This window comes from Streptopelia decaocto (assembly GCF_964273445.1).
Source record: "Streptopelia decaocto genome assembly, chromosome: 6".
NCBI classification, from domain to species: Eukaryota; Metazoa; Chordata; class Aves; order Columbiformes; family Columbidae; genus Streptopelia; species Streptopelia decaocto.
In genome coordinates, this window is record NC_138660.1 from 58,537,556 (window position 1) to 58,557,258 (window position 19,703).

The following is a 19,703-nucleotide window of genomic DNA, read 5'->3' on the forward strand; positions in this document are numbered from 1 at the left end:
CCAAAGCACCGGTAAGGCAAGCACTGGTGAAAAAACACCATGGTGTTCTCCACACCTTCTTGTGGCAATGGAGAAGCTGAGAACAGATGTGCTACTGTCCTCCTGGGGAGAAAGTTCAGACCAGCAGACCTGCAGGGAAGCACCCCAAGACATCACCTCTGACTCCTGTCACGCTGATGCATTTGTTACAGAGATCAATTAAGTTTATTCATTTTGAAAGCAAAACTTAAAGACTTTTGGCCCCCCACACCCATCTCTTGCTTTCAAGCTCTAGGAATTCATCAGTCAGCATTTTTCAGCAGTTAGAAAACTGATGTAATCCAAAGCAATAAAGCCCAAAGCAAGTGGTTCCAGCCACTTGCAGAGGGAGTGAGGGGGTGAGGTGTGAATGAAGAGCCTGATGTGCAGGTTCATAATATTTGATACCACCTGTCCTAGAAAACATGCGCCCCAGCAACGTTTACCCTGCAATGATTATTGCTCACATGGCCGCACTAACCCACAGTAAAACTTTAAAGTACTAGCAACCTAGCTAATTATGTAAAGCAACTATTGGAATATTTTCTCTTAATCATCCAATCAAATAAGTCAAATCCAGTACCTTCAGAGGAGCCAAGGGTTTTTAGAATTTGGAGGTGCTGCATCATGAAGAGCTATTGTATTAACATACAAACCCCTATCCGAGATGTCAAGTTCCTTGGCAGAAAACCAACACTAAACATTTGCAGAGGTTTAGATAAACACAAGCCATTAACTACAGGTAGTTCATTTATTGAAAACCACACAATGGAGACTGTCAGAGTGGAAGAAGCCATCAGAAATGCAGCACTGTGGCTGAAGGAAGATTCCTTCCAACCTCCCACCAGTGTCCCCCACTTGCAAATGCAACTAGGATGATCATAAGGCTGCAGGGAAAGACTAAACACTCTATAAAAGCTTGATATGTAATCAAACGCAGGTTTTCAGTAGAATATTTAGCTCAGGAGTTAAATATGCTCAGCTACTTTAAGTGTAAACAAGCAGTGCTATCAAAAATTACCAGAGTGTAAACAAACATTAAGAAATTAATTGTGCATTTTGGTATAAGTGTTTCTGCCCTACAGCCAGACTAAAAGACATGCAACGTCGGCTGCAATCAAAATGCTTATCTCATGAAAGTGATAAGGTATTCTGGGTAAGCTTGAATGTCATTAAATATAATAAACATGGATGGGTGGTTTATGTTATCAGTTGAACTATCGAACCGATCTGTAGGGTCACTGGCATTTTTTGCTTCTGGAATAAGTGACCCTTTTGTCCCCAGACCATATTCTCCCACCAGGACTCGAGCCAAGTACATGTGCTTCTTCCCATCCAAATCCGGTCTAGAATAGGTGTCGTTGGCAGAATAGTTGGCATTAACAGCAAAGTACGTTCCATTTCCAAAGTTTGCAGCTGTAGTCAGAGAAACAAATGTTAGTGAATGTTTCAGTAGCAGCAATCACTCATCTGCCATCTTCAGAGCCTGTCAATCTCTTAACAATTTTGCTTTTTATTTGCAATAGAGAGATTTAATGAAACAAATATTTTTGCATACAAGGCAGGACTATAGAGATGGCAAGGCAAATCAGTCCTAGCCCTAATCAGGAAAACAAGAGCTGTTTTGAAATTCACATTACCGTGCATTCCAGCATAGCTCCGGTTAAATCCATAGTTATTAATCAAGTCTAATGACTCCTTATTTGTCCCATGAAACAGAAGCCTCTCATTAGTTCTGTTGCCATTTTTGTTATCCATTTCACGCTTTTTTATTTGGTAGGCCTTCCAAAAGAATGGGTTCTGTATCCTTTCAATCTGCAAAGTTTGAAAGTAAGACATTCATTTTCTTTAGATTGCTGTCATGAAAAACATTAGTGTTATCAACAATTCAATCTACTTCCAAGATTCCCCTCCTAACTCCAATGCACATCCACTAGATTATGAAACAAATTAGCCAAATCACTCCAAACTTTGGCATGACAGACAGCAGAACCCAGCCCCAAACATGACAAAGACTCCATGGGAAACAATATGGGGCAGTTATTGCAGGTTTCTGGGGCATAGTTGACCTGCCTACCTGCAAAGCACACACGGCTTAAGTGAGCAAATGCTGTGCTCTACTGTGGCAAAAGTGATTCCAAGGAAGAACAATCTCACTGGGTGCTGAAGAAGCAACTGCTTAAGACTTGCTCCAAATATGTTACATGCAAATTAAACCGATGCAAATTAAAATTAGTGACAGCCATAAAGACTTGCCCAACTTCAGAAATCCCAGTGGAATTTATTTTTCCATCATTGTTAGTGATCTTCATCACTTGTTATCAAAGTACTTATGCTCAGGAATGCTGACATGTTTTCACCTTTTCAATTTTGAAGGACTGACAGGTCTTCAGAAACTTTTCCTGCACCTCTCTATACTCTCTTGTTTCTGGTTTTACTTTCACTATTTTGAGTCGCTGGTTTTGCATATCGTCCCATGTTGCAGGGGGCACTGTTGATCCTTGATCTGCAGAAGAAAAATAAATCATATTTACCCAGATCCTCTGCTTAACATGAATATGCCATGCTACGGACACTTCTAAAAGTCCATACATCTAGCTTATCCCTAGTGCCTACTGGTCTTTGTCAGCCAAGAGTGTTCCGTGGGCCTTTTACCTGAGGATTCAGGCGCTGTAGTTTCTAGTTTGCCACTGCACTGGCAACTGATGTGCCTGAATTGATCGTTCCTAGAAAAATCTGTTCTTCACAGCTGAAGAGGGAACCTTCGCAACATCTTTTACCTCAGAACACATTACCTACATCTCCAAAAATTTCAAACAGCCAGATTTTTTCATTTTTATTTCCCAATTCAGTTCCTTTATACACTCTCCATAAATGGACCCGCACAAAGTTCCTAATAATATTTTGCATATTCTTACAATTTCTTGCCAAGCTGGATTCAACCTGGTTTTAACATGGAAACACCCATCTGTCGAGGTGCCTTTACTTACCTTCAGATTTATCAATACGTGTAACAGGTATACGTTTTCCTTGGCCATCCACAGCATATCTAGCTTCTACATTCACTGTGTATTTTTTCTTATTAATGGTGACTACAACATCTTTCTGCTTTGCTATGGAAGCATTTTCCAACTGCATATTTGTGAGACTGTCGAAGGGCACATAGGAATCCTTTTTCAAATATTTCCACTCAATTAAGTTTTGTAGAAGTTCTGCCCTGACCTCGTCCTGTTTAGCAGCTTTTACCCTGTGGATCATTTTTTGAACAGTTGAATAAGCAATCCAGACATCTTTCTCAACACCTGAAATTTGAATGGAGTTACTATCCAAACAAAGACATATTTTTAATTTCTCTTGTAGGCAACGCAGTTCCTCATTCTCTGCTTCGCCGAAATTAAAGATAGACTCATCTTGGATTTCTGTCTTAAACTGTTCCTTTAAAATTGCAGTTTTCAACCAGTTTTCAGCTTCTTCCACTTTCTTCTTGTTTTCGCCACAAATCTGCACAACAGCCACGTCAATTTTATTTTCCAAAACTGCTTTGGGTTTTTCCTTTGGGGAACGTTTCTCAGGACTCCAGAATGCTACATCGAAATACACAAATGTCATCATTATCATTAGCAGTTATCAGCTGGTGCTAAACAGATTGATCTATAACCTGTATTTAAGTGACATCTACTTACACGTTAACTTGGAAAGGATCATGCTGGCTGCTGTTCTAACAGGCCTTTCTCTTTTCTGCATGCTTGCATGGAACACACTCAGGAGATGTGGCTGAAAGATGACAACTTTAATAGTTTTCACAGATGGAGAAGAGTTACTTCTTGCAAAGTCTGTTACGGCATCTATCATGTCGTCAGCTACTGCTGCTGGATCACGGCCTGCCTCGCCTGAAACAAGTCATAAACATTTTGCCTTTAAAAAGGGTTAATAATTGTTACAAACGGTTATAACACCTTTAGAAGAACAGTTATGAACATACCCACTATCACTTGGATCACAAACAAGTCAGAGATAACTTCAGGCTGGGAGTTAAGGAAGGTTTTTATTTATCAGGAGGTTTGAGACCAGCTTTCCACCAAGGGAAAAAAAATAAAATGGAAGTTTACTTTTGTTGACATGGCGACTGATCAGGTTATGATGTGGATGATACACCTTGGTTACCTAACAGGCCACAGGCCTCACGCTCAGTGGCCCAGTGACCAACTCTGCTCAAAAAGCAAGTCAAGTTGTATTTACGCAAGAGGTCCCTGCATGCATGGGGCCCAATTCCAGGTTCTCTAACTCCAAGGACTTCTACTGGTCTAACTAAAAATAACAAGAAAAAGGGACAATCTGGCCTTTTCAACACCTTCACCTTCCATCTGTATCAACCCTACCTGTGTGGCTGCTAGCCAGAGCTGCATTGTCTACTGACTTCAGCAATGGAAAAGTAGCTCCCTGGGTATTCTCCCATGAGCTGCTCACACATATCAGGCTTTTGTGACAAACATTTATGGTTCTTCAGGAAGCACAGATGTACCTTCGAACCCCAGTTAGCAAGGAACTGTCAGCTCTAGAGCACTCATACTCTTCACATACTAGCTGATGCAAGGAGTGAAGCTTTCTAGGTCTTCATAAGCTTCTAACAACAGTTTAAGTCTGCAGTTTCTGAATATATTTTCACCAAAGAATAACCCCTCCAGATAAATAAAACTCATCACTTGAACCCCGAGATCAGCAGAACCACATGCACTGAACCCATTTCAAAATGGAGACGCAGACCTGTTCCAATTGCTGGGAAGGCGACAGAGCTGTACTGCTGTAATTCACACTCTTGAAGCACTTGGGAGACTTGTGACTTGATATCCTCTTGGGCAACAAAATGAATTATATATTTGCATGGTAGGTTTCCAGCTTGGGTGGTGATATAGAGCTGCTTGGATTGCAAGGCTGAAACATTAAGTAGGAGAATGTAATCAATCAACAATTATCCACAATACAGATGCATACTAATTCTCATTAGGAGATAAGAAATGGTAACAAATATGCCTCAGGATAAGCTTCAAGACTCCGTCCACAAACTGTGCAACCCCCTCTCTCTATTTTGACTTTCAAGACACAAGGATTCTACTCATGTTTGTAAAATATTTGCCTCATTTAGCAAATAAATTTTGTGGCCCTTTAGTTGTCAAGTTTGCTCTGCAGACTTGAAGAACTTCATGCAGACTAGTGCTACACCCTGTTTTCCTGCACACACAAGCATGTTATCTCCCCCCAGGGCATCTATTCTGAATTACGCTCTTGGCCTGCCCAGAGGTTTACCTCTAATCACTTCCCCATAATTATTTTCCTTTGGTTGGTCTTTCAAGATGACCTCCACACCGTGCTTCCCTCATTTTGTGGGGTTTTAAATCCCACGCTTGTCCATCCCTTCTCCCCCTTCACTGTATTTGCTGTTCACTAGCTGAATCTGGTCTACAAAAAAAAAGCCTCTTCTGAGGCAGGAAACCAATGTCACTGGTTTTCCCTCTTGTTCACACAGTGGATGTGGCAGTGGGTTGTTAATTAAGGAACAGCAAATGTATCTTTTTCTCGCTTGGGAATGACAAAAGGAACTGCAGGTAGACAGTTGCTTCCAGTGAGGTATGGCTTCTCTATTAACGTTTCTGCCAACATCATCCCTTGCTTATGGTTCTGTTCGAGGGAGACGTGATCAGTTTTTATCATGGAAAGCTTTATTGGAATAAGAGTATGCAATAATGAATAGATTTAGTTTTTTACATATGCTTAGAAGCCCTCTCTTGCTGAAGATTTTCCTTTTCCTTCCCTCATTAGATGTTTTACAAATATCACATTCATTGATTAAAAACAAGATGATGTAACACAACTCATAATACAGATGGATGTACAATAGGCACTGAGAAACTATTGCAACAGATGCCTTGCCATGCACAGACACTTTCAGAAAGGATGTCAGAAATATCATACCATACCTAGTTGAGCACATTCATCTTCAACTGCTTTTCCAGCAGCGTTCAGAATTGCTCTAGAGACACCTTAAATAAGAAGAGACATAAGAATCCACTGTTACTGTTAATGCTGTTAAAGCCTCATCTGAGGCAGAACTGTATATCACATAATATCTAAGATATCTCAATCCTGATAACAGTGAAGGTTATAATTGAAAAGCACTGTTGCCTAAATTTTAGGCTTACGCTTTTCAATTCAAAGTGGTGTCTAAAGTACCTAACAACTTTCACTGAGGTCAAGACCTCACTGAGGTTTCTCTTCTCCTTTGGTCTGAGAGATGTTCTATAAAAAAAAAATTAAAACTATTAGTTTCCCTTTCTGCAAGTCTTAAAAATGCCATCCTGTAGCACAGATTAATAAGAAAATGAAAGTTTCAAACACTGCCTAATTGAACCTTTGTACCCTAAGAAACAAAACAAACTACACTGTGAAACAAAAGCATTTGAAACATTGAAAGAAATGCTTCCTACTCTTCTCACCCAGCCTTTCCAACCACACATACTGTTTTCACACATAATACCAAATAAAATACCTGATTTGAGGCTAAAGGTTTGGTTTGTTATGTTTACAATGACATCTCCATCTTCCTTGGTAATATCGCCTTCCACCACTTGGAACACAACAGAGCCAATCTTCATTTCATGTCCATCCTGTGTTGGGGTTGAAGAAGCACCAGATGAAGCTGCAGGAAAGAAATAACAGACGCTTAATAGAAGGGAGGAATGAAGTGAAAGATAAGGGACTTATTCATGGGTGCAACACCTACAGAGACCCCAGTTTGGCTCCAGACTTTGCCAGTGCCTGCCACATCAACTGAAAATCATTCCTTCTCACAGCAGTCTCCGATTAACCATCACCTATTCCCAGCATTGCTATTTGTGCTGAGATGGCAGAAAAAATCCCTTGTTTTGCTGCACACCTGGTATACAGACACTACTTTGCCACATTTTATTACACTACACAAGCCTTTGCAAAATTCCAAGGTAAGAGAGCCGCAGACTTTCCAAGTCTCACTCCCTTGGCTCCTCTGTCTTGCAGAGTTTTCAGGCAGGTTCTCTACTGTGTGACAGGAACTTTGTACCTAAGCTTTATTTGTAAAAAAACTTAATCGAGTTTTCAACATGTAACTCATTTTCTACACTCTGCATTTCCATTAGGCTGGATAACACCAAACATATTTCAGTTTGGTTTTGCTGTTCACCTAAACATGTAAAAGATTCAAGACTATTCCAAAGAGGACACTTTAAGACATATAACCAGGAACTCACTTGTCTTCCCAGGACACAGGAAGACACCAACCTGTTCATGATCTAATCAAGTACTGCAGCAATAAAAGAAAAAGCCCCACTGTGCCCTTGGCACATGATAGCTTCTCCTGTCCTGCTCTGTAGGGGCACTACCCAGATAAGTAGTCACAGGTGCAGTTTTTTTCTTAGCATCTTCACTACTGTTTCAGACATTACAGACAGCCTAAAAATATCATATGCTGCCTTTACAGCAGCCCCTTCGACAGTTACGTGGGCTTCGGGAATGACATTCTCACCAAACAAACATCTAAACATCCATAATAAATGCATTCCCTGGAATATTTAAAATAACTTAAAAGAAATCTTCTAGGCACACAGCTGCTGTGGAACGAGCTTACCTGCGCCTTGGTTGGCCTTACTGGGAGTAGCCTTCTGCACTTTCACATCAACAGCATTTCCACATCTGTTCTCAAGTTCATAAGAAAATTCCTAGAGAAGGCAATCACAATCAACCCCTATAGAAAACTTTAGATTATGCAGTAGAAATAAAGGTTTGAAAAGTCAAGTAAAAAAACATTAATTACTTCATACCATCTGCTTTAACGCTGATGGCAAGTTCTGACACATAGTTGTCAGACTGCAAGGTTATTTAGTGTGAGCAACAGGCAGGATTGATAAATAATTAAGTGAAAAGCCAAGGTACCATTCCAAGGGATACAGTAACAAATGTCATCCTTACACTGAGGGGCCAGTATACGCTCCAACTCAAGTCTTGCAGCTAATGCCACCCTCGTCTATCCACAATAGCTCAGTCTTGGGCTCAGGAGCCTTCAAGTTTCACATTTCAAAATGTATTGGCTACTGCGCAATACAGCAGAAGTCAACAAACGCAGAAACGCTTATTTGGACTTAATTCACAGCATGACTGCTCTCTTTTGAGAGATTAATGTGTGAAATGAATAACTTGAGCATGGATATAGAGAATTTGTGTTAACACGACACTGAAGAGAGGGGGGTGCAGAATATTGATACACTTTCTATTGGAGAAGTTTACCAGCACAGCAATACTAGCAAAATTTTTATTCCTAAAAAGGCATCAGCATTCCATTGAAGTAGTCCTTTTTCCAAGAATGAAGACGTCTATGCAGGAATTGCAGCAATTTTATCCGTAGGCAAGTTTTATGTACTGAAGAATTATGTGAGATCATGAGATAAATAGTAATTACACTGTTGTTTGTATTAATTACCAGGGAAGAGAAAGGGCTGTACAAGACAGGCAGGTGACCATGAGGGCCAGAACCAAAAGGACAACTTTCAGTACAGACAAGGAAGACTGTCAGCAAACTTCTTCAGGATAAGAACAAGAACCCTGTGGATTCTTTGGACATGATCAGACAGCCAAGTATCATGAGATCGACCAAATTAAGACAGCTTGTAATAGAGACAGAAGAACATGGTAACTCACCTGAATATTAGCTGTGTCTTTTGGGTGTAACAGAAAGTGAACTTCCTCAAGAGAATTTACTCCATTTTTACTGCTGAATTCAAACACTTTGTCAAACAATAATTTAGCAACAGCAAGCCTCGGGAATCCTAAATTCCCTGTCCCAATCGCTGGGAAAGTAACTGACTTTAAAGATAGTTCCTCAGCAATCTCCAGGCATTTGGTGATGATATTGCCCAAGACCTGTAAAGCACAATTATTTTTTCAATTACTGAAGGTAATTTTTTTCCAGTATGTGAAATGTAGCACTTTCCCTTCTAGCTGTTTCTTGGTATTAAAATACAATAATTGCATACATCACAAGGAATATATTAGTCAGTGACGGATCAGACACACAGTTTAAAAAGAATAGGTCAAACTTATGACACGGTTGCCCATTTTGAAGGAAAAGTGGCATTAAACCCACTATAAAGCCCAGCCAAATTGGAATTCAGCCAAATAAAACCCTTTATACCTTTAGAGATGTCTGCTTCTGGGACCATGCAGGTACAATAGCATGAAGCACAACACTGCAACCAAGATTGTAACCTTTTGTTTTAAACACAGAACCTTCCTCAGCTGTTTTTCCCAGGCTTTCTTCTTTTAAGCCCATCTGAAGCATTGGCCCTGCCTTGCTCAGCAGAGCTTTAGAGAGTGGCCCTTTGTCAAGCTGGAGATCTTTGGTAACACTGATGACAACGACGTCTGTCTGAAACACACGCAGGCAAAAACTCATGTTTAAATTTTGCACTGATTAATCAAATGCAGCCTGTCTGCTGATTTACAAAGTAGAGATTTGGGACAGCAGTCTGAGAATGAACAAAGTTTTGGAATAAATCTGAAAAGTTATGCTCAGTTCTAATACCGTGAGCCTGCTCGTAGCAACACAAAAGCTGAATTAACAGTGACATTCATTTCAAGCCAATAGTAGAAAGTTAAAATTCTGCATTCCTGGTGTACTCATGCTACCTCCATTTGAAAAATGTTTATGAAGTTTGCTCTCCAAGAGAAGTGCACAGACCAAAAATCTGTGCTCACTGAGGTAAGCAGGACCTTGCCATACATGACTGGTCTAGAGAAAACGAAGGAGGTGAGAACAAACACAACTGGTGGAAAGCTATGGAGAAAGAAAGGCAGTAATTCAGAAGCAGGAGAAATACAAAGAGCCACAAACATTGCGTCAAACACTAAGTCCAGCTCCTAAAGAAGGACTTCTATACACATTTTAACGTATATTCTGCCCTGGCCAACGGGAGGAGCCGCACACCTGAGCTGTGGGAGGCATCCCCTCCTGAAGGGATTTGCCAGCTGCTGTGGAAAGGGCTCTGAGAGGAGTTGCTTCCAGTATTGGTGACCCCAGTAAACCAGCTGTCAACAATTCAATACAGGGGATCTGGAGGCAGCCCAGCCACTCTGCTATGGTGGGGTACTCGGGTTAACCAGCACCAAACATCTTTTGCTTTTGTGCTAGTACCACTCTCTTGTAATCAAGATTTCTGGGAAGGTCAACACTGCTTGCATGTGGTTCCTGCCCAACAAGGTAGGATCAGGATTTTGAGCCCAGAACCATTCCTGCTGTTACCAGTTGCTTCTGCTAAACGGTAAACGCACTGTGTACAATGGGGACCTGCGTGCCTCCGCGTTACCAGACAACAAGACGTGGTGCGGCACAGCCATCTGTACCCATCAGGTACAACAGCCACCTCATAGCAATTGTTATGATCAGCAGTGACAGCCAGTTTAGTAACATATCAAATACGTTACATTGGTAATTACAGATAATAGTCTGAGGTTGGTTGTTTTTTATGTTTAAAAACCAAAAACGAACAAACACCTACCCTCCCCCTATCCCCACCACCACACCTGATATTTTAAAAGCAGATAAACACTTACTGTAGCGTCTTCGATGCTTCCTTGTTTCAGCACGATGTCAAGGCCTTCCTCTGTTGTTAGCAATGGGAAGCTGTTACTGCTCTGAGTTTTCCTTTTCTTATGCTGACGAACTGTACTGGTTTGACCCAGTGGCCAGTAGGAAGATGAATCATCTGAAAACACTTCTTCCAGTGCCTTGCTGAAAGCCTGAATGTTGTTCTGTGTAATATCCACAAGATGAACCTCCTTCAAGCTGCTGTCCCCCATGCATTCTTCCAGGGTCTCCTTGACGGAGGATACAATGGAATGCGTACACAGATCCAGTGGGAAGCCAAAAATCCCTCCACTTATAGCAGGCAGAGCTATGGAACGATGATTAAATGTGTCGGCTAGCTGTAGGCTTTTCTTCACTGTCTTTCTTAACAAGAACATGCACTTTTCTGCTTCCTCCTTCCTCCACCTGGGCCCAACGGCATGAATGACGTTCTTGCAGGGCAGTTTCCCAGCGCCCGTGATCACGGCGCACCCGGGCTGCAAACTCCCGTTCCTCCTCACCAGCTCGTCACACTCCTGCTGCAGCTCCGGGCCGGCCGCCTTCAGCAGAGACTCAGCAAGGCCACCGATGTGTTTGAGGTCTTCATTAGATGCATTCACCACAACATCAACAGGATGAGTGCACATGTCAGCTTTATAAACCGCTATTACAACTCCACCCATGGTCACCTGCCTACATGGCTTGTCTACATTACTGTGTTCTTGCTGTTCTTCTCCTTCTTCTTCCAGCCTCACCAGACACTTAAATTCTTCTTTCACACTGGCAGCAAAAAACCGTTCTCGCTCTTTGAAATACGACTTGGCTCCCGGCTCTTTAATTGCCACACGCTTGTAATGCAGGCCGGACAGAATTTGCTCAACTAAGGTGACTCCCTTCAGTACTTCTCTTCTTGGCCCACTCAAGGATATAACTCTGTTTTTCTTCTGGGTGATAAAGTCAACTTTCACGCATTTATTCTGTAAATCACCCCAAACATCGGCCTTTGCTTTCTCAAAAAACATGATGACCGCCACAGGCTTTCCTCCTACAACCTTTTGTACTTGTGTGTTTTCATCTATAAAGTTTGAAAGTTCCGTGAAGACTTTTGCTACTGCTTGAGAAAAACCAGCAATGATGACCTGACTCCCTGCCTGCGTGACTCTTACAGCTTCATCAGAGCAGTTTTGCTTGGTAAGCATCATCCATTCCTCTTTCTGGAGGACTGACTCATCCTCCAGACTAATGCTTTTGTGATCCAGTTCCTTCTTTATTTCTTCTTCTGCTTTTTGGAGATCTTCAGGAGCACTCCCTTTCAAGAAGATGGCTTCTGCATTAAGCTCATAAAAGGCATTAATTTGTTTTGACATAAACAGGCTCTGTGACAGGGTTTCATTATCAATATGCTCTAAAAACTGGAAAATGTAAGGGTGAATATTAACCGTTTTCTTTGCCATTTTGCGTATATTATCTAGTATTTCCCCTTTTACTTTATAAACTTCCTCACACACTCCACAGAGGTTAATGATGTTCTGCAAAGGATCATAAGATATCTGCAGGGCTGGGAACTCTGTGTGAAATTTTTCAAGACTAGTACTCTGCAAAATTGCATATTCCCCTGGACCCATTACCACCAATTCTTCAGTTCTTTGCTTTTCTCTTTCAATTTCTATGGTGGCCTTTTCTACCAGAAGCTTCAGTTCTTGTTCGACATTCTTCACAACATCTTTTTCACCCACTAGAACAAGGAAATCCTTGGAAACACATGGAATTATCAGAACGTCACTGTGGGTAAAGCTGCTTCTAATGGCTTCCCACACCTCTGTGCTTACTTGACATTTAATTGCTTCGTACTTCGATACGCTGTGCGAAAATGCTGCGGAAACATCTTCATTCCATGTCTTGAACAATCGAGATACCAATCTCTTCTGCTCAGGCAAAGCAGCTGAAGGATGCAAAGTAACTTTTGGTTCTGCACAGTTGGGGTCAGGCCACGTTAGTTCACAGTTGCATTTTGCCATTTCACAACTTATTGCCTCAATTAGCTTATTATTTTTCTGCAAGTAATACCAGATATACCGATCCAGAGGCACTGTAATTGGATCTGGCTGCTTTATTTGTGGTCCTTCCTTTCCATACAGAGCTGTTCCCAGTGAGACATAGTAAGGATAGACAGAGATGGGCGTTTTGTTGAGCGAATGCTGCTTTGCCAATATATTGGTTACATCTAAAACAAACAAACAAGCAAAAGACCTAATTAATGCTAGCCCTTAAAACCAAGTATCTTCTGGTCGTTGTTTTATTGTTTTAACTTTGTTTTCTATACAATAATGTTTGTTACGTCTAAGAGTAGTTTTACATTAATTTTATCCCCTTCCCAGATAGAAATAAGTCCAAATTATTGAAAAATTACTGGTTTTAAACGCCAAAAACTAAGAGAGAGGCAGTTAAGAACAAACACTGACCACCCCCAGGAGGAGACACACACAGCACTGTCTCTGTCCCCTCTTGTGTTACGTGCTGTACTTGAAGTGCCCAACCCAGTAGTTGTCTGGGCTGTTACTCAGCAGTTTCAAATCACAGCTCCTCCATTTCCCCCAATAAGAGCATCTATTTTCTTCAACTTTTCTTCTCTCTTGAGCTCATGCTGTGACCTGAACTGTGTAATGAACAAGGCCTGGGTAAAAAAACTGCATAAAAAGGAAAAAAATTCTGTGCCTCACGCTTAGCTGGTCCAAAAGCTAAGTTCGCACTCCAGTCAGCAAAGACCTGCTGACAAAGCACCAGATCTACTGGTTTAGGGAGGCAAAGCAGTCATTTCTCCAGAAAATCCACATTTTGATCTTTAAGTGAAAGGATCTCAGAGAAATAAAGGCTTCATATTTCTGCCTTACCTTCATGGTCACTGAATGTAATGATGGCTGCATCTTCATCGGGCAGCTGCTGAACATCCACCACTTGCGCACCTCCATTCTTCTTGTTTTCAAAGTACACAGTTATATAGTCACTGGGTGTGTTAGGTGGTACGTTTTCAGCCCTAACACTTCTTGTTAGCTCAAGGCACCTTGCGGTAATATTATGTTGCTTTGCTCTGTGGTTTTGATTAAACTTTTTAGCAAATTCCCCTATAGCTAGAAAGAGAAAACAAAACAAAAAACACCACACAAGGTCAAACTAGTAGATCACTTTTCTACTATATGTTAGCAGATTGTTGGTGTTGTGCCTTGACCAAAGCACTGAATTACAAAGCATCTTTCAGCTCAGAGGCGCCCACAAAGCTACTTCTTTCCACATATTTGGTATCCATCACCCAGTACACGCCACATGGTTGATCACAGTTGTTGGCTACAACTACCATAGCCAGAATTTGTCAGTAGTTTTCCTACTGAGTAGTACTGTGTCCTTTTAACCCAAAAGAAAATAAGATCAGGTTCATTTTTGGGCTATGGCTTTATACACAACTAGTCAACAGATCAAACTTGGATTCTTTCAGTTTTATGATAATCACATTCTATTTTTGGCTATTCCCCCCCCAACTAATCAGAGTAAAAGATAGTCAAGTCACTTTTACATGCACCAGGCAAACACACATTTAAGTTTTGAAGAGATCTACTTATTTCCTAAAGGCTACACCAGAAATTTGGGACTGGACCATGATACGAGAGACAAATAATTTCTGACTTCTAAAGCAGAAAACCCCACACTTTCTCAGAGACTAAAAACTTATTCAGTTTAGTTATACCACAGACTAATCCCTTCACAACTTCAAGATATTGAGCAACTTCATTCTTATGTATTACCAGGATTACAACTATACCCACAAAGTTGATTCCAAGTGGCATTTAGCATGTTTTCACCACATTTGGCTTTCTAACGAGATTTACAATTTTTCCACAGAGAAGACAGATTTCTCTCTTTCCTGTCTGATCTCCTCACCCAGAATCAAACACACATAAAACCACCTTGTCCCTAAAAGGACTCAGGCTCAGCAGCACTCGAAGAATCCTGGAACCAGTTCACTGCTGTCAGTTTAATTCGGTTCTCCTGGTAACAGGGGGCCGTTATCTCTACATCAGCTATGCACTGGCTTACACTGCTTCCAAATCTGGTCTTACCATACCACTTACTGTTGCCCATGTCCTGGGATGGAATGTTTTTAATAATATCAACCATAAGTCAACAGGAACTGCCCCCAACCTCTCACTGCTGAGAAGTGAGACACATCTCTACCTGGAAGATGCCTTTGTCATCTATCACTAATAAGGCAGAGGGTATGGTGTCAAACACGCTAACAAAAAAAATCACAGCGGACATGCAGTAGCTTGATGAGTAGTTGGTACCACAGCAGCAGGCAAAGCATATGGTGTTAATTCCACACTCCACATAACTGAGAAGATGCTGCTTTCCTCATCCTCTCCCAGCCTCCGATCTATTACAGTAGATTTCCCAAGCCTGATGTGGTCTATTTAATAACCTTAAAAAGCTGTGTATTCCACACACTTGTTCAATTTTCCCTCAAATCCATACAAAACTAACACACACACGTAGCACCTTTTGGCAGGGAGAGCCTTTATCATCAATCTGTTCTTAGCCCAACTACACCCTTTTGCTCCTTGTATAAAGTTACAATTTATTTTTAGCCCTACCCATTCTGCGAACTGTCCCTTACGACTTACATTTTATCTGTAAGGTATAAAGGCCAGTGTACGTCATTAACTTTAGTACAGTAAATCCTCATTTGAAATGACACAATATCAGATTAAACCTATGACAGAAAATAATAATTTCCTGTTTATATTCCATCACACGCAGAAGTAGCTAATAAAAAGAGATTCATAACTCTGACTCCTCCTTACCAGTATCTCCAGTAAAAGTAACTACAGCAGCACGTATTTCGGGTATCATTTCCACACTGAAGTCACCATCCTCCTCAGACAAGCCACTGATGTTCTCCACCAGCATAGTTAACATGCAATCTTTTACCGTCTCCCGCACGTTTTCAAGCGCAACTGAATTGGAAGGCGGGGATTCTTCAGAGTCCTTCACTTGGCACGGCTCCTCCAGAGCCTCCACTTGCCAGGGCTTCACAAACAGATCCATTTTCTTCACCGAGTGATGCTTTCTCTGCAAAACTTCTTGGGCATCTAGTTCCACAGGAAAACAAACAAAGATGTAATCCTACCTTCCCCTCCTGCCACAGCAAACCAACATGGTAAATTACGCTCTACTTCAAACTCTGCCCAGCCATATTTCTTGTATCACTGAAGAAACAGAAAAAAGGCAAAGCTACATCAAAAGTTAGGGTCAGGATAAAAGCTGCTCTATGATCTACATGTTCCCAGTCTGCACAAGGGGAAAAAAAAAAAAATAGCACTTCAAAAAGTAATTTATGCAAGAAACTCTTCTCCAGATTAGTAACATATAATAAATAGCAAATAAAAACAAGGTTTTCTATCCTGCTTATCTTGTGTATTTAACTAATATTTAACTATTTTTCCTGCGTAAACAGTTTCCACTTTTTGCATACATCCTTCATACAGAGAGCCAACAGCACTTTGGTGTAGAGGAAAACAGAAAAACTACAAGCAAATTGAGGCTATTTTAAAACAATTTTCTCCACAGAGATGAGCATTCACCTGTCTTACAAATACATAATATATACTACCTCTTTTCCTCCCAGGCTCCAAAATCCTGGCAATTGAATTGAATACAAAAGAAAATACAAGAAAATAATATTTACCCATGATCTGCAGGTAATACTGTACTATGCTTTATCCAGTCTCCTGAACTAGAATTAAAGGTTACTTGTTCTGCAGTGCTCCTGACATCACTTCTGCATTTTTTTCTGTGAGCCTTTATCAAGCATTTGGGACAGGTCTAGAGAACCACTTCTTTCCCTGTGCGTTATTATAAAACACTGTCAGAAACCAACACCTGCACTGGACACACAGGCACGTTTTCTCCTTTTATAACCTGTCACTCTCTGGGAATATCATACGATTTTTGCAGGAGCAATGCCCACAGAGAGATGCAGCACCAGCAAAGGCTTATTTGTAAAAGGGAGCTTTAGTAATACAACACCCAAAAGATACAATCATACCTTCCTCATCCTGAAAGGTGATGATCATTTCCTGACCCTTTTTGATGTAGGACTCGATGGTCCCCCCACCAGACTTCTTCTTATTTTCAAAGTACATCTCCACAATCTCATCTTCTATCTCCTCCCCAGAGGCAGTGGTTACTACTATGACAGATTTCCTAGGTGTTGCTCTTTCTGCCTCCAACTTCTCACGTGATTCTGAAATGAAAGATCACATCCTAACGCCTTGGGCAAAAGTTAAGAAAAAACCAAACCAAACACGCTTATTATCTTGCAAGCTTTCACAGAGCTTTTTGATCAGATCACAGATAAGAGCAGGGAAAATAATAGGCAAATAAACAGTAATTTAGGTTTGTTGGGTTTTTGTTGGCTTTGGGTTTTGTTGGTTGGTTTGGTTTTTTTTTGTTTGGGTTTTTTTTCCACAACAGCCTTTAAATCCCAAAGAAGCTGATCATATCACTAGTGTGAGTTGTCTTATCAATAGTTGAGGAGGAAAGGCTTCCATTCATTATCAGGCAAGGTCAGCAGAAGTAATGGCTATGAAAGCTTCTTCACAAATCCATGTTAAGGGGAAACATCATCACTCATCTGTCTATGCACTGTCTCTATTTATAGTTCCAGCCACTGATTTTGGTCCTTAAGTGGTGACACTGTGGGCCTATATATGCTGGCTGCCACAGGGCTCAGGTGCAGCTGGGCTACACAGTTCCTGCTGTTGTACCACAGGTCACCCCGGTGGGGCTGGTGGCAGCTGGGAGGTCTGCGTAGGGACAGCCTTACCCAGCACAATGTTCAGCGTCCACCACATACTCTCTCTAAGGAACTGACCTGAGGTAGCAAGTGGGGAGTTTCCTAAAGGGACCCATACAAAGAAAAAAAAACATACTTGTATATACTTACTTCAGCCTGAGAACATGATTTCTACGCAACCTTAGGCAAATACCAGAAGCCACCCCGATGACCAGGGCACTATTGCAGCATAAAGTTAATGAAAACAAATGAAGCAAGAACGTGCTGGTCTCTGTTTGATCAGTGGCTCACTTACCTGCCTTCTGCTGACTGTACACACAAGTCTCCGTATTCTGGCAGGTAAGAAGAGACACCTGGGGATCATTAACTAGAGACAAATTACAACATTTTATCAGTTACTGGGTACTTCAAGAAGAAAAAGGTCACACTCTTGTAGACTCAGGAGCTAACACAGCTTGAATTTAGTTTCATTTGACATGGCCATAATCACAGACTTCCATATGCTCCTTCTTTTAAACCATATGTTGAATGTGGTTACAGAAACACTCTATAAGCTCAAGAAGCCTCAGGCATAACGTTAAAAAGCAAACTAGCACATAGTCATGTGTGAAGCACTGCGAGCGGGTCCTCCCATACACGACAGCACAAAATACTGCTGTCGAACCAGAGATCTGTCAGGGACATCCCTTCTCTGGAGGAAAGCGCCTCTGGAAGCCAGGCATCTCTGTAAAAATGTCTGTCGTGGTGTGTTCTGATTCTGCACGACATCTCTGCCTGCTGCTTTAAAACAACAAGGAACACGGCTGAATTAGAAGATAATCATAACGTCTGCCAGGCTGCTTTTCTAGTCTGTGCCCTCAGTCTTCACCTGTGCCCCACCCTTATTCGCACAAGTGAGTAACTTGCATGTAGACATAAATATGCGATGTACAATTAGCAAACTCCTGCCCGCAGCTGGAACCACAACAAAAACTGTATAGGTAGTTCATTCAGCTTTTATGCACACCTTGGAGTTTACTTAAGGGCTGTGCTTTAGGAGTGAAACTAATTTTACGGTTTTAAAAATGAAGGGGAGTGCTGGAGGGAGGGAAGAAGGAAGCACAGCTCAAGGCCAGGATGCACAAGCCCCGGACGAGCGAAGTCACCGGTTCCACCCCCCCCCGCGCTGCTCCCGTCCGGCCGCCCCGGCCCCGCCGGGCTGAGCGGCGCGTTCACAGCCGGCACGGCACCCCACGCAGACCATACCTGGCACCTCGGCCCCGCCGGCCCGTCCCGGCTCCTGGAAGCGGAACGAGAGCAGAGCGGTTACCGGCGGCCCCGCTCGCCCGCCCCGCCCTCCCCACCCGGCCCCCGCCTCACCTGAGCGGCTTGTCCGTCCGCGGGCAGCTCGGTGACGAGCAGCGCCAGCCGCCCTCTTTGGCCCCACTCGAGCTCATGGACCCGCCGGTCGAGCACCCGCTGCCTCACTGAACACAACAGGCACTGGTGAGGGGAGGGCGGCGGCCACCCCCCCCCCCCCCCTCCCCAAAACGCGGGCACCGGTCATTAGCGCCCCCTCCTCCGCCCCGCCGCTCACCCTCGGGGCGGGCGAAACAGACCAGAAGGTCCCCGGTCGCGGTCCCAGCCCGCAGGTCGCACTCGCCGCCGCCCGAGCGCTTCTGGCTCTGGAAGTAGCAGAGCAGCTTCTTCCGCAGGGCGGGGGGCGGCTCGGCGGCGCCCCAGTCTCCGCGCACCAGCAGCGGGAAGGCGCCCGGTCCGTGCCCCGCCATAGCCGCCTCTACGCCTCCCCCGACGCCGCCGCTTTCGGTTTCATTTCCTCAACGAGGAAACCAGCGGTGCCGGCTCCGCCCTGCGCCGGGCGGCCCCCGGCGCTCAGCCGAGCTCCCGGTGCCCGTCGCGCCGCCTCCGGGCACGGAAAACACCGCGGGTTCCGCAGCCCGCCCTGCTCGGGACATCGCGAATTGCGCTTACGCAGGGGCGGACGAGAAGCCCATTTTACAAATGCGGCTATTTTAAATGCCTGAACTTAAAATGATCAGGCACCAGATAATACACACTTCGCTTCTCGCTGCGTTATGCGTTCAGATCGAGTCGTGACACAACCAAAATCACCCGCTTCCGACATTCTCCATGGGAAATACTTGTACTGCTGTGCAGGATTGCAACGCTAAGAGTATTTTCCCCAGGCCA

The 19,703-nt window shown here is 42.8% G+C and overlaps 1 protein-coding gene across 1 annotated transcript in view; it reads right to left on the reverse strand.

The window, feature by feature from the left end:
* The window catches only part of PARP14 (poly(ADP-ribose) polymerase family member 14), a 42,299-nt gene extending 22,927 nt beyond the window's left edge, over positions 1–19,372 (reverse strand). The window contains exons 1-19 of the mRNA XM_082055995.1: positions 19,090–19,372; positions 18,873–18,979; positions 18,759–18,792; positions 17,809–17,880; positions 16,764–16,961; positions 15,520–15,807; positions 13,558–13,794; positions 10,654–12,890; positions 9,236–9,469; positions 8,743–8,964; positions 7,676–7,766; positions 6,563–6,712; positions 5,994–6,056; positions 4,783–4,950; positions 3,702–3,908; positions 3,009–3,602; positions 2,379–2,524; positions 1,659–1,833; positions 1,146–1,434 (exon numbers count right to left, since the gene is read on the reverse strand). Of these exons, the coding sequence (XP_081912121.1) occupies positions 1,146–1,434; positions 1,659–1,833; positions 2,379–2,524; positions 3,009–3,602; positions 3,702–3,908; positions 4,783–4,950; positions 5,994–6,056; positions 6,563–6,712; positions 7,676–7,766; positions 8,743–8,964; positions 9,236–9,469; positions 10,654–12,890; positions 13,558–13,794; positions 15,520–15,807; positions 16,764–16,961; positions 17,809–17,880; positions 18,759–18,792; positions 18,873–18,979; positions 19,090–19,282 (5,705 nt within the window). The 5' untranslated portion in view covers positions 19,283–19,372. The remainder of the gene's footprint in view (positions 1–1,145; positions 1,435–1,658; positions 1,834–2,378; positions 2,525–3,008; positions 3,603–3,701; positions 3,909–4,782; positions 4,951–5,993; positions 6,057–6,562; positions 6,713–7,675; positions 7,767–8,742; positions 8,965–9,235; positions 9,470–10,653; positions 12,891–13,557; positions 13,795–15,519; positions 15,808–16,763; positions 16,962–17,808; positions 17,881–18,758; positions 18,793–18,872; positions 18,980–19,089) is intronic.
* Between the last annotated feature and the right edge of the window lie 331 nt (positions 19,373–19,703).